Raw genomic sequence first — 11582 nt, 5'->3', positions numbered from 1 at the left:
GATAGTGAACACCTCCATACATTTGCCAAAATTCACTTACAATAAGAATAGTAGGGTATGAATATATATATATATATATATATAGAGAGAGAGAGAGAGAGAGAGAGAGAGAGAGAGAGAGAGAGAGAGAGAGAGAGAGAGATGGGTTCAAGTTACACTTGGTGTAATTTTACAAGAGTTACACATTTTGTGAACCATTGTTTACTATTAGATCTAAGGATAAAAAAACATTCATAGTAGTATCATTATTACTCCTTAGAAATTAGTGATTTAGGCATTAACTCTTCTTATTAAAGGAAGAAAAAAAAAATCATTAACTCTTTTTTTTTTTTTTCATCCATATCATCATCTTCTTCCTCTTGTCTTTCTTTTTGCACTATACTTTCAGGCCTCCATCATGAATGGTGGTTGGAATAATTCTGAAAATAATATCTCAAGTCTTTTCTTCTTCTTAGACTCATTGTTGGAAAAAATTCTAAAAATAACTCTCAAGTCATTTTCTTCTTGCTAGGCTCGCTGTTGTGAAAGAATTCTGAATATAATGTCTCTATATATAAACAAAATATTTTAGTCAAGATTCTCTCTTAAAGTTAATGTGAAAGTTCTTCTCATGGTTCCTCCACAAAAAAAAATTTTCAACAAAAAACGCACCATCTGCTTAAATACTCCTTTATAGATACAAGACTATTATTAATGGTGGTAAAGGAAATCCAAATTTAAGAAATATCTTTTCATTGCAATAGTTTTAGAGCACATGTGGTCTCCTCAACGTCAACTATGAAATTACCTAGTAACATGAGACGAATAAACAAAAGAGAAGCTCTGTGGCTGCTTTCCGACCCAACTATGAGAAGAGTTAATATCTGAATCACTAATTTCTAAGGAGTAATAATGATACTACTATGAGTGTTTTTTAACCCTTAGATCTAATAGTAATCAATGGTTTACAAAAGATATATAACTCTTGTGAAACCAATCTCATATATATATATATATATATATATAAAATTGCAAATCACATCCTTGAAGTTTTGGAGTGTTTGGATTTTACACCTTGAAATTTCAAATTTTTATTATATATATTTTTTGTTTGAGTTTTTAAAATTTTAGAGCATTTATTTAATTTTTTTTATATATTTTAAAATCTATTAAATTTACATACAATAATGAAAATGATGTGTTATTTTTTCATTTGACCATCGAAACACAAGTGGCTAGTTAATGTTTCACTTAACGAACACATCAGCAACAAACGGACAGGAGGCTAACAATCTAAACACTATCAAACTTTAAAGTGTAAAATCTAAATATTTCCAAATTTCAAAGGTATGGTTTGCAATATACATAGGAAAAGAAAGATTAAACTTAAACCTCTTTTCCATTCATCCCTTCTTTTAATTTTCTATTCTTTCCTATTTCTTCACGGACTCTCATCTCATGTATTAGAGGGCCTGCAACTGTAATATGTAGATAACTCCGGCCTTGCCTTATCAATTATTATTATCTTTTAAGAGGCCTTATCAAATTTCATTCACCGAAACATGCTGTCAAGCTCTACTTGCGCATTGCACTCCCCAATTTATGTCAAAGCAGGGCCCATCAAAATTCTATATTTTGAAATCCGCTACATTTTCTTAGTAAAAAGAAATCCAACAAACGGCTACTTGGGACCACCACTTGACAATCTTTTGTCGTTTACCCTCTGCCATATTCTTCACTCATCGCTTTCCTGCTTACACTTTTCAAGGAAAAAGGATTTTCACTCCCATGATTTTTTCCATTCCCACAAAGAACCAACCCCTTTTCTTAAAACAAGGTTTCCTTTTACTTTCCCTTCCGTTTTCTCTCAGATCACTCTTTCTAAAGCAAAACCCACATTAGCTCTCACATTTGGTGATAACGGTGGTGATGAAGCTCTGTCACTGTGAGTGGCTTGTTCTCTGTCATCTGCTACTAGCTGCTGTTGTGGCCTCCAAGAACCATGGTACTGTAACCAAGCATTCTTCTTTATTTTGGTTTTTTTTGTTTTGGAAGTATGATGTCAAAGCATCGATCTGCTTTGAATCTTGTTTTGGCTTTCTGATTTTGTTTTTCTCAATTTAACTATTCATTTCATTATGTGCATTTTCTCTTGCTATGTTTTTTGGAACTAGGAAGTGTAGCATCTTCCAGTTATCTCTTTGTGCTTGTGTATTATACTACTGGAGCTTCTGTTCTGATAGGTTAAGTTAATTTTCCAGTGCCATTATGGTACTTGAAAACTGACTTGACATGGTGATGGCTATTAGGAACAGAATTTATCCCTGTTTGTGGTTCTTTTGTGGGGTCTGTTTAGTTTTCAAGAAAGTATAAGGAAAGGTCGGATATTTTTCTACATCTGTCTCTTAATTTTCAGGTTTAAAAAAAAAAAAAAAAATAGTTTTAAGTTATTTGAGACCTCGTAGAAGGAAAGGCCTACAGCTATTTGACACAAATGCAGCTATTTGGCTTTTCCTAGAACTATAAAAAGATAAGATTAATATTCTATTTAGAGAAAATGGTTAGGATCTCTAGTGTGTTCTAACAATTAGAGAGCTGTAAGGCCTCAGTAAGATGTTAAAATGATATGGCTGGCTCATATTAACACTCATCATGAAAGTTACTAGAGGCAAGAGAAGCAAAAGAGGTCAATTTAATGGGAGGCTTGGACTATTATAGAGAGACCACATGACCTTGGATCCCTTGCCCCTCATCTCACATATCTCCAAATTAACATTGGATACCTTCTACCTCATTACAGTGCCTGACACTACAAATAATAGAAATTTGATACTCATAATCTTCAACTACAACTTTAAATTTGGAGCAGCTACACAGATGTGATAGTCCAACTATCAGTCAAATACAACTTCTCATATCCAGCTTATTTTAAACCATGCTCAACAAACTGTTTCAGGGTGTGTTCCTTATAGTCTTACATCTCTCTTATTTGGGAAACACTATTTGATGTCAACCCATCTGCTTGCACTAATCCTCAATGACTCTTTTCCATGCAATGTGCAACAAATACGTTGATTGTTAAGTTCTTAAACTAAAAGTCGGGATTCATTCTTATGTTTAATGCGGCATACCTGATAATTTTTCAACTATGTAAGATAGTGAGTGTTGAGTAAAAGAAGAGATATAAGCCAAGTGTTGGAGGTCAAGATGTTTTGTAGCTTGCTTAGATAGAGAAACCCTCAAAACTTTTGTGCTTATTTCCATATTCAGCCTTCTTCATAACCCATAGATTTTGTGGAGCCATTTGTTTAAAAGTACTATGATCCTCTATAGAAACTAGGAAAATGTTCAAAATTCTACTGTCTTACTCTTGTCTCTATTAATTACTTGTAGTAATTCTCCAAACCTACTTGAGTCATATTGTACTTGTTAGATGAGAATTTGCATATGGTTTCAAGATATAAAAATCGAAAGAAGGGAATTTGTCATTTGTGGCATCAACTGATTTCTGTGAGGCTAAAAAAAAAAGAAAAAAAGAAAAGGATTATGGCTCATTAAGGTTTGAAAAATGTGTAGGGTTACTCTACTTTTCTTTGAAAGTGTAAGAAGCATACATCAACCAAGTTATGTAACTAAAATCACAGGTCTCTTCCATTATTGTGAGTGCAGCTCTGAACTGTGTATCTTGCCTTGATATGGATTAAGGGCCTTTGTCTTCAACTTTAAGGGATGCTCACTTGGTTCCAACAGGCAGCAAAGAAAGTAACCAATGGAATCATTATCTAGGTTGCATCTTTTTTAAAGCTCTTTATGGACTTTATAATTTGTTCCACCAAATTTAACTGCATGTTTATCTGGCTGTGCTACATGGCTAAGCAGCATGTCTCACAGATGATCGATGTAATTGAAAGTAACAAGGCCGTACTCAAAAGATTCGAGTGTCCTACTAAGTCCTGGTTCTGAAGGACATCTTTGTCCTAGTAACAAATTGACAACATGGGGAATGTATACGCAGTTGTCTTTAGCAAAGTGCTATTTTCTGACCAGTATAAAGTAAATTAACAGGGTTCAGTTTGTACTTCATGGTAAAAAAAAAAAAAAAAAATTGATTATTCAGCATCTAGGATGAAGTTGGAATAAATGATTTACTAACGCAATTGATATAGATTACTGAGTAACTTGAATTATTATGAACTTCTAAAAGCTAATAGCAAATATTTTTGTGCATGCCCACATGCGATGAATTTTCTAATAAGAAATTGGTACTTGCTGTTTGTCCCACAGGAAATCCTGCGGATGATCTTGTGGAAATCATCAACAAGAATCGAACTGCACAGAAGCTTTCGACACTAAGTGACACCCCTGGTCTTGGGTGCATGGCCTTGCAATATGTTGAATTATGCAAGAAGAACTGCACTAGCAACAACACTGTAGAGTGTAAACCTTCCGAAGACGACTTCACTGAAATTTTTGCGCCTAATTGCGGAGTAGAGCTACCTACTATTGACACCATAACTGGCCACATTGTGGGATGTCAATCAAAGTATCTTGAGCCATCATTAGCCTTTTCCCAAGTTCTTGTTAAGAACAAGAAATCTTTATCTCTTCTGAAAAATAAATCACATACTGAAGTGGGAGTGGGCATGGTTGGGGTCCATAAAGGGCCTTTCCTTTGGTGTGTTTTATTCAGCAGTGGGAAGAAAAATTCTACATTTGTTCTTGAAGATCATGGTATAGGAATCAAGCAAAAGAATGGGTGCTATAGTGGAAGCAGTATACCATGCAATGGGGGACAGAAGAAGAGTGCTATGTGGATTAACATCATGTTCTTGGGATTTCTATTTGTTTTTCATTTACAACTGCTGTAATGATATTGGTGAGAGCGAGTGTGGAAATCTTCATGAGACAGTGCTCGAAAATTTTGTTACATATTGATTTCATTTATGTGAAGTAATTGCAAAAATTTCATCATCCAAGCAACAATTTTCAGTCCACTTTCAGACCATATAAATTTTTCAGACAGCTCATTCTGCCCCAGCTGGTGTTAGGTTTGAAGTCAGTATATTTTGCTAAGCATTATTATCTTCTGTAACGGTTGCATACAATGTCCTTCTACATGGGTGCTCCTTACAAAATATCAGCTCGTATGCAACTGTTCCACACCCATGTTAGAGGGGCGTTGTATGCCATTGTTACACAAGATACCAACTTGTATTGCTGTGTATTAGCAAAACTATGAAAATAGAATGTTTAATCCAATTATTTCATTCCCACACCCAACAATCACCTATGAGCCAAAGTGAACAACCCAAACATATTTGTAGTTCATATGGAGTATTTAACAGAAAAAAGTTGGTGGAATAATAGGGAAATGTAACCTAGTCGTGTGAAACCAATGGTTTAAATTTAATCAGTTCACATCATCTTTTCTCATTTCCATTTCTATTTTTTAAAGAAAGGAATGTTCTGAAGAAGAAAAAGTTTTGGAGTGGAATGTGAGGGGCTAATTGAAAGGGGAAGAAGTTATTAAATAAATGCCAACAACTATCTTTAAGGTCTAGCAAGTCAATGGAACTAAAAGTTCGATTTTGCCCAATTTTTATATTTTTGTCCTGGAGAGTTTATGACGGGGATTTTCAGTTGTCTTGGTCCCTCAGCAAACCAGATGGGCTTGAGCATGGAAAATGACTAATGACTATGGGCAGCTCTACCCAATACAAGCCTAATTTACTCTCAAGGAGATTTAAACCCCGGTTTTTATCTCCTACCTCACCAGAATTTATACATCACTTTAAACCCCGGTCTTTATTCCTTACCTCACCTAAACCCTGATCTTTATTCCCTACCTCGCCAGAACTTATACGTCACTTTAAACCCCGGTCTTTCTTTCCTATCTCACCAAAACTTATACGTCAATGCGTAAACCCAAAATTACTTTTTTTTTTTTTTTTTTACCTCTAATATTACTGTCAAGGTAATGAGACCAATTTTGATTTGGCAATAGAATCTGACCTCATTAAACTCCCTTTATTCATGGGACTAAACCCAAAATTAAGCACAATTAGTATGAATAATTAACACATAGATGAGTCAAATTTTTTATTTAAAGCATTGCCACTTATTGAGGTAGTAATTAAGAAGACTCTGTAACATCTGAAAACTTGCATTAGACGTTGAAAATTGATTCGGAATATATTTTTTAAGTAACAAACATTAGGAAATAAAAAAAAGGAAAAAGAAGGAAAAACAAAAGGAAAAAGTTTTAAAATGTACCTCTAAACCCCAATACTTAGAATCTTTGACAGCTTTAAATTCCATCCAGGAATTTGCTTTTCCCTTTCTAGTTAACAACTTCAACAAGCTAGGGATCCCAAAAGAAAGTAATACCCAGTAGGAAAAGAAAATATATTCCTACAATCCTACCCCCCCTAAATTTCTTTTGTGTCTATGATATGAAAAAGTAAGGCAAAGTCAACATTACCAATTCAGCCAATCTTCAGTTCATTTTTCCTTGATAACTACTCAAGCAATTTAAGTCTTTGGGAACTCCTTACTAGGACCCCAAATCAAATAAACTGATTAGAGTTTGCAACGTCAAACAATAACTTCACCACTACATGGTTGGTGTGTATCATAAATAAGTGCTCTAAACAAAGTACGTCCTCACTCCTCACCCACTGGATCATAAAGACCCACGTCAAACGTGTAAACTTTGGGTACAATGCTCTAGTGTAACGGACACGAGTCGCAATCCCTAACAATTCCGACAACTTTAGTGTATTGAAGTATTGGACCTAAATCAATTCACTAGCATTAATTCATTATTTTATCTCTCGAGCACTAATAATAAATCACTCATAAATTTGTGTTTTGTCTAAATAAACTATACAATACCATCACTAATCTTTAAATTTTTTTTTTTTTTTTCTAGAAACTCTGTTATATCCAATCTCAACCATTAAACTCAAGGAAAAAGAAATCTCCACCGTCAATTTTTCTAACATTCCTTATTTCCAATCAAAATTTTGCTAAATCGACTCTAAATTTTGAATGAAGACAAAATGTGTGAATCTATGTGGAGCCGATATAGCAAAAAACAGATTGTGAATTTTTGTTTTTGTTTTTTTTTTTTTTAAGAAAAAAAAAATTCAAAAATTAAAAATCAAAATCTTCTAAAGAAGAAAATATCCTATTTACCATTTTACCTATCGGAAAGCCATCGGAACATCTCCGTTATCTCTTCGCCGACTCTATTGCTTTCGAGGTCCCATTCTCCGGCGCCGGATACCTCGCTCCGGCGACTACTTCCGGAGAAAAATCTACCGGAACTCCGAAAAGACATCGCGCGCGATGAAATTGAGGCGGAGAATCTGTCTATATAGTCTTTCAGCCAGCTTCGTCCAGCTGCCATGTCAGGACCTAGAGTTGAGTCCAGCTCCGGCGGCGCCGATGGCTGCGGCTGACGAGTCCATAAAACTCCGCTGTCGTCTTTGTCCGATACGCTTCTCCGGTGAGCGTGACTCACGCTGATCTCCGAGTCGTCGTCGACGAGGTACTCGAAGGAGCCAATGGAATACGATCTCCCGCCTGCTTCGCCGGCATCAGAAGCGGCTCTACGGCGACTCACATTGCCGATCTCTAAACGGAAACTGTCACTTGCTCCGGCACCGGTGGATTTCATGATATCCGATTCCGAGGCGACGATCGCCGACCGGCAAAGCGGACAGGTCTGGTTCGACCCGAGCCACGTGTCGATACACTCGGCGTGAAAAGCGTGGCAACAGAGAGGCAAGAGACGGAGCTGGTCGTTCGGCTCGAACTTCGACAAGCAGACAGCGCAGTCGGCGGAGGTCGAATTGCTGCGGCGAGTGATGGAGGAGAAGGCGAAGAGCGGAAGAGAATCGATGATCGTGCTCTTAGGAATCTCCGGCGAGACTCTTCGGTTGGAGAGAACGTGAGACTGAGACTCGGAAGCACTGGAGGTGAGAGTAGTAGTAGTAGTAGTAGCGGAGGAGTTGCTGAGGTGGCGGAGGCAGCGGCGGTTGAGGTGGCGGAGGAGGAGGCAGAGAGAGACGGAGGCGACGACCGTGACTACGAGGATGAGAACGATGATGAGAATGCTAGGGTTCATCGATGAATGCGGTGGCGGCGGTGGTGGAGGTGGTGGTGGTGGTGGTAAGGTAAACGACGTGCCGTATGGGTATGAGCTAGTTCCGAAGTCGTTTGGCAATGGAGGCGGTGGAAGATAGGGAAAAGAAGAGGAAGGAAGCGACATTGTTTTGAGAGAGAGAGAGAGAGAGAAATGGCGCCGAGGAAGAGTGCGTGTAGTATATATAAATGTTGGTTTAGTTAGGAATGGTGCAGTAGTAAAAGAGAGAGACGCGTGTCTTGTTTTTGTAAGAGTTTCCTTTCTTTGGAGAATGTATTGTAGATCATGATCATGCATGACATATATGGATTTTTAGCCCCTATAACATTGTGGGGTCTATACTAAAATTTTATTATAATTGATTGTAAATGAAAACATGACTTTGACAATATGTATAAGATAGTGAAGTTTCTTAATGAAAGGTTTTATTTAGTCAAAGGTTTTTGTTTATGTGTGAGTTTCAGTTGGATTCGTTTATAAAATTTTTTATTGTCAGATAAGAGATTAAGGGATTTTTATTTATACTAAAAATTAATTGATTTTTTAGTTTGATGATAAAAAATAATTATCATGAATGTGGACATCACAAGTTAAAACTATAATAAATAAATAAAAGGTTTTTGTTTATATATATTTTTATTATAAATTATTGATATATATTGGTAAAACTTAGTTAGAATTTCATAACTTTTTTTTCTTATGATATTTAAAATTTTCTTACTCTACATTAGATTTCCTTATAAAAATTTCAATCCAATTTGAATTTAATTAATGAACCTAATATTCTATAAATTAATAAGGAACTATACCTAATTTTCACCCTAATACTTTGATATAATTATTGGACTTGGACAAGCCTGCTCATAATCACGTGGGATCCAGGTTAAAAATGCTAGAGGCACAAAAAAAAAAAAAAAAATCATAATTTTTGTTATAGTTTACCGCCTAACGAGTTGTAAATGGTGGAGGTAAAATGGTAAGTCCATACCTCCACCACTGATAACTTACAACGCGACGAGCTGTGACAAAAATTATGGATTTTTTTTTTTATTTCTTTTGTATTCTTAGCAATGATCAGTCCACGTGCTGTGAAGAAGAGAATAGATGCCTAATAAATGAGACATATATTGTGTCGTGAGACAGGTATCCGATGAGCTTACGGGTGTGGTGTATTATATAGAGTAAAATTGGTGAAGGTGGTGTTGGTGAGAGGAGGTGTGGCCTAGGCTGGGTGGGGTGGGTGAACCAAAAAAACTCATTCAATGTGGGTTACACTTAATTCGTGTAGACTAACATTGACTACATGGAGTACAGAGTAAGGACCTACGAATTGAATGAGTGAATGAATGAGAGAGTTAATGCTCTGCATTTGCTGCTACTACCGCTGCACATGTTTTGAGAGAGAGGCAGTACTGCAGAGAGTAGTGATATATGTGGGTGAATTTGGATAATGAGGAAGAAAGAGTGAGTTGCAAAATGTACAACAGGTTGGGACCCATATATTATTGGTTTTTTTTTAACAGAGCCAGGTGGGACTCGGGGTTCGTATGGTGGTTGGAGAAGGATGACATAATGAAAAAGGATTTTGGGTTTGGGTTTCCTTATGTAGTTTTAACTCTGCAACTGTTTGGTTTTGTTTTCTTTCCTCACAAGGAAAAACTGAACAAAAACAAACAAAGCCTTGTAATTATGTTTGGTGCACATAGTTTACAAGCTAGAATAATTGTCTTTCTTTATCTTCTTGTATGTGTCATTGTCACTTGAACTATTTACCCATTTGTTTCACAAAACCCCTGGTAAAACTTGTTCTCAGTAAACCACAAAAATAGGACAAAAGTTCCATCTGAGTCTCTGACCCACCCCCCATTTTCAGGGTCTACATAAAAAGCTTGGTAATGTAGATAAATGTTTAATGGACCGACTTACCAATAGGACAAAAATTGATAAGACAAAGGTTGGTTGGGTTCACCCCTCTGCGAGATGGTAGGAGTATATTAAGGGCCGGAACTACTTGGACTAGCCCCTCCTAAATTTTTTTTAAAAAATATTATTATATATATATATGTGAATTAATTTTAGCAATTTTGTTATATAAAATTACATTTTATTTCCCTTTAACAATATCATTGGTTCTTTTAAGAGTAATGCTATACTCACAAACTTTTTTATAACATTTTTACAAACTTTTTTGGTAGCAAATTTTTATTGGTTCGCATATGGGCACATCATTTATATCATTTTTTTACTTACTAGTAACCACTTATTAATAAATAATTTATAAAAAAACTTGCAGCTCTAGTATTTTCCCCATTTTAGTGACCATAAAAAAATTTATAGATGTAAAATCTAAAACAAAATATTCAAGCCAAAAAAAAAAAAAAAAAAGCTCAACAACAAAAATTACCAATAAAACTAAAAACAAAATTAAACTTAATTAACTAATTTTATCCAAAATAAATAACCCTGCCCTTTAAAAAAATTCTAAACAAAAATAATTTTGTTCTTAACTACTAAAAAAAAAAAAAAAAAAATCTCAGTAACTAAGTAGCAGAATTAGAAATTGAAATCACTGCACACAGCCAACAGTAAAACCGCCTCCTTAACTCAAAGTTCTGGCTTCGTCCCTGAGTATATTACAGACTATCATGAATGGAGTTTACCTTTATGGGAGAGGAAGGGAGTATACACAATAATTTTTGATAAGATAGCTTTTTTATCATTATTTTTTTCACAATTTTGTTGCAGCTAATTCTGAATAGTAAAGTAAAAATTTTGGATCGATGTGAAAAGAATAGGGAATCAATTATAGTTTGTTAAGTCAAAGTTATGACACAAAAATTGTGATTTTAAAAGACCTCGTGTTAAAAAGACACATGTTCAATGGTTTACAATCACAACTTTGGTTATAATGAGTGCCTGATTTGAGACTAATCATTGACCATTATTATATACTCGGTTTGCTCTTTAGAAATTGCGACTGAAAGACAACAAGGTTTTTCTTTTGGGGAGAATGATGATTAGTGACAACATAATTAGATAGCCTTTCACTAAGGGTCATACTGACGAGTGTCCTTAGGGCACTCGTTAACAATCTATTATACACGAGAATGTGGTTTATCTAATGAATTTCTCGTTAGATTAAATACATGAATACATTCAATGGTTCAATGCGAAATTTTTTACTCAAACATTCACCTCAAAAGTCACTAATAAAAATGCAATTTTTGACTGGTGTGCCAGACATTGTTTTCACTAAAAAAATTTACTCAAACATTTGACTCAAAATAACACTAATAAAATCAAATGGAACCAGTTTTAAATGACTAAGTTTATAATAAACGTTTCTCAAAAGAAAAAAGTTTATAATAAGCTAATTATGTGGTCAGCATAAAGTATATAGGCTAATTTTAGAAGATGTAATTAAAACTAGGGCTATTCACATGCTCTTAATCTT

The 11582-nt window shown here is 35.2% G+C and overlaps 2 protein-coding genes across 2 annotated transcripts; one reads left to right on the top strand and one right to left on the bottom strand.

Annotated features, from left to right (window-relative positions):
- Nucleotides 1-1725: 1725 nt before the first annotated feature.
- Nucleotides 1726-4962, top strand: LOC126723332 (uncharacterized). Its single transcript, XM_050426688.1, has 2 exons — nucleotides 1726-1984; nucleotides 4264-4962. Exons 1-2 carry the CDS (start codon nucleotides 1909-1911, stop codon nucleotides 4845-4847), a joined length of 660 nt encoding a protein of 219 aa, XP_050282645.1. The 5' UTR covers nucleotides 1726-1908; the 3' UTR covers nucleotides 4848-4962.
- A 1987-nt stretch (nucleotides 4963-6949) lies between these two features.
- LOC126723331 (E3 ubiquitin-protein ligase ATL4-like) lies at nucleotides 6950-8393 on the bottom strand. Its single transcript, XM_050426686.1, has one exon. The coding sequence runs from the start codon at nucleotides 8252-8254 to the stop codon at nucleotides 7181-7183; it is 1074 nt and encodes a 357-aa protein (XP_050282643.1). The 5' UTR covers nucleotides 8255-8393; the 3' UTR covers nucleotides 6950-7180.
- Between the last annotated feature and the right edge of the window lie 3189 nt (nucleotides 8394-11582).

Source organism: Quercus robur, chromosome 4 (assembly GCF_932294415.1).
Source record: "Quercus robur chromosome 4, dhQueRobu3.1, whole genome shotgun sequence".
In the NCBI taxonomy this organism is placed as follows: domain Eukaryota; kingdom Viridiplantae; phylum Streptophyta; class Magnoliopsida; order Fagales; family Fagaceae; genus Quercus; species Quercus robur.
The sequence above is the reverse complement of the archived record's forward strand: the minus strand, read 5'-3'. Positions and strand labels throughout refer to the sequence as shown.

What these genes read in the sequence shown, in the direction of transcription:
- LOC126723332 (XM_050426688.1), top strand. Translation starts at nt 1,909, where the DNA reads ATGAAGCTCTGTCACTGTGAGTGGCTTGTTCTCTGTCATCTGCTACTA. An exon ending in TGTGGCCTCCAAGAACCATG is followed by an intron (nt 1,985 to 4,263) that starts GTACTGTAACCA and finishes TTTGTCCCACAG; the next exon opens with GAAATCCTGCGGATGATCTT.
- LOC126723331 (XM_050426686.1), bottom strand. Translation starts at nt 8,254, where the DNA reads ATGTCGCTTCCTTCCTCTTCTTTTCCCTATCTTCCACCGCCTCCATTG.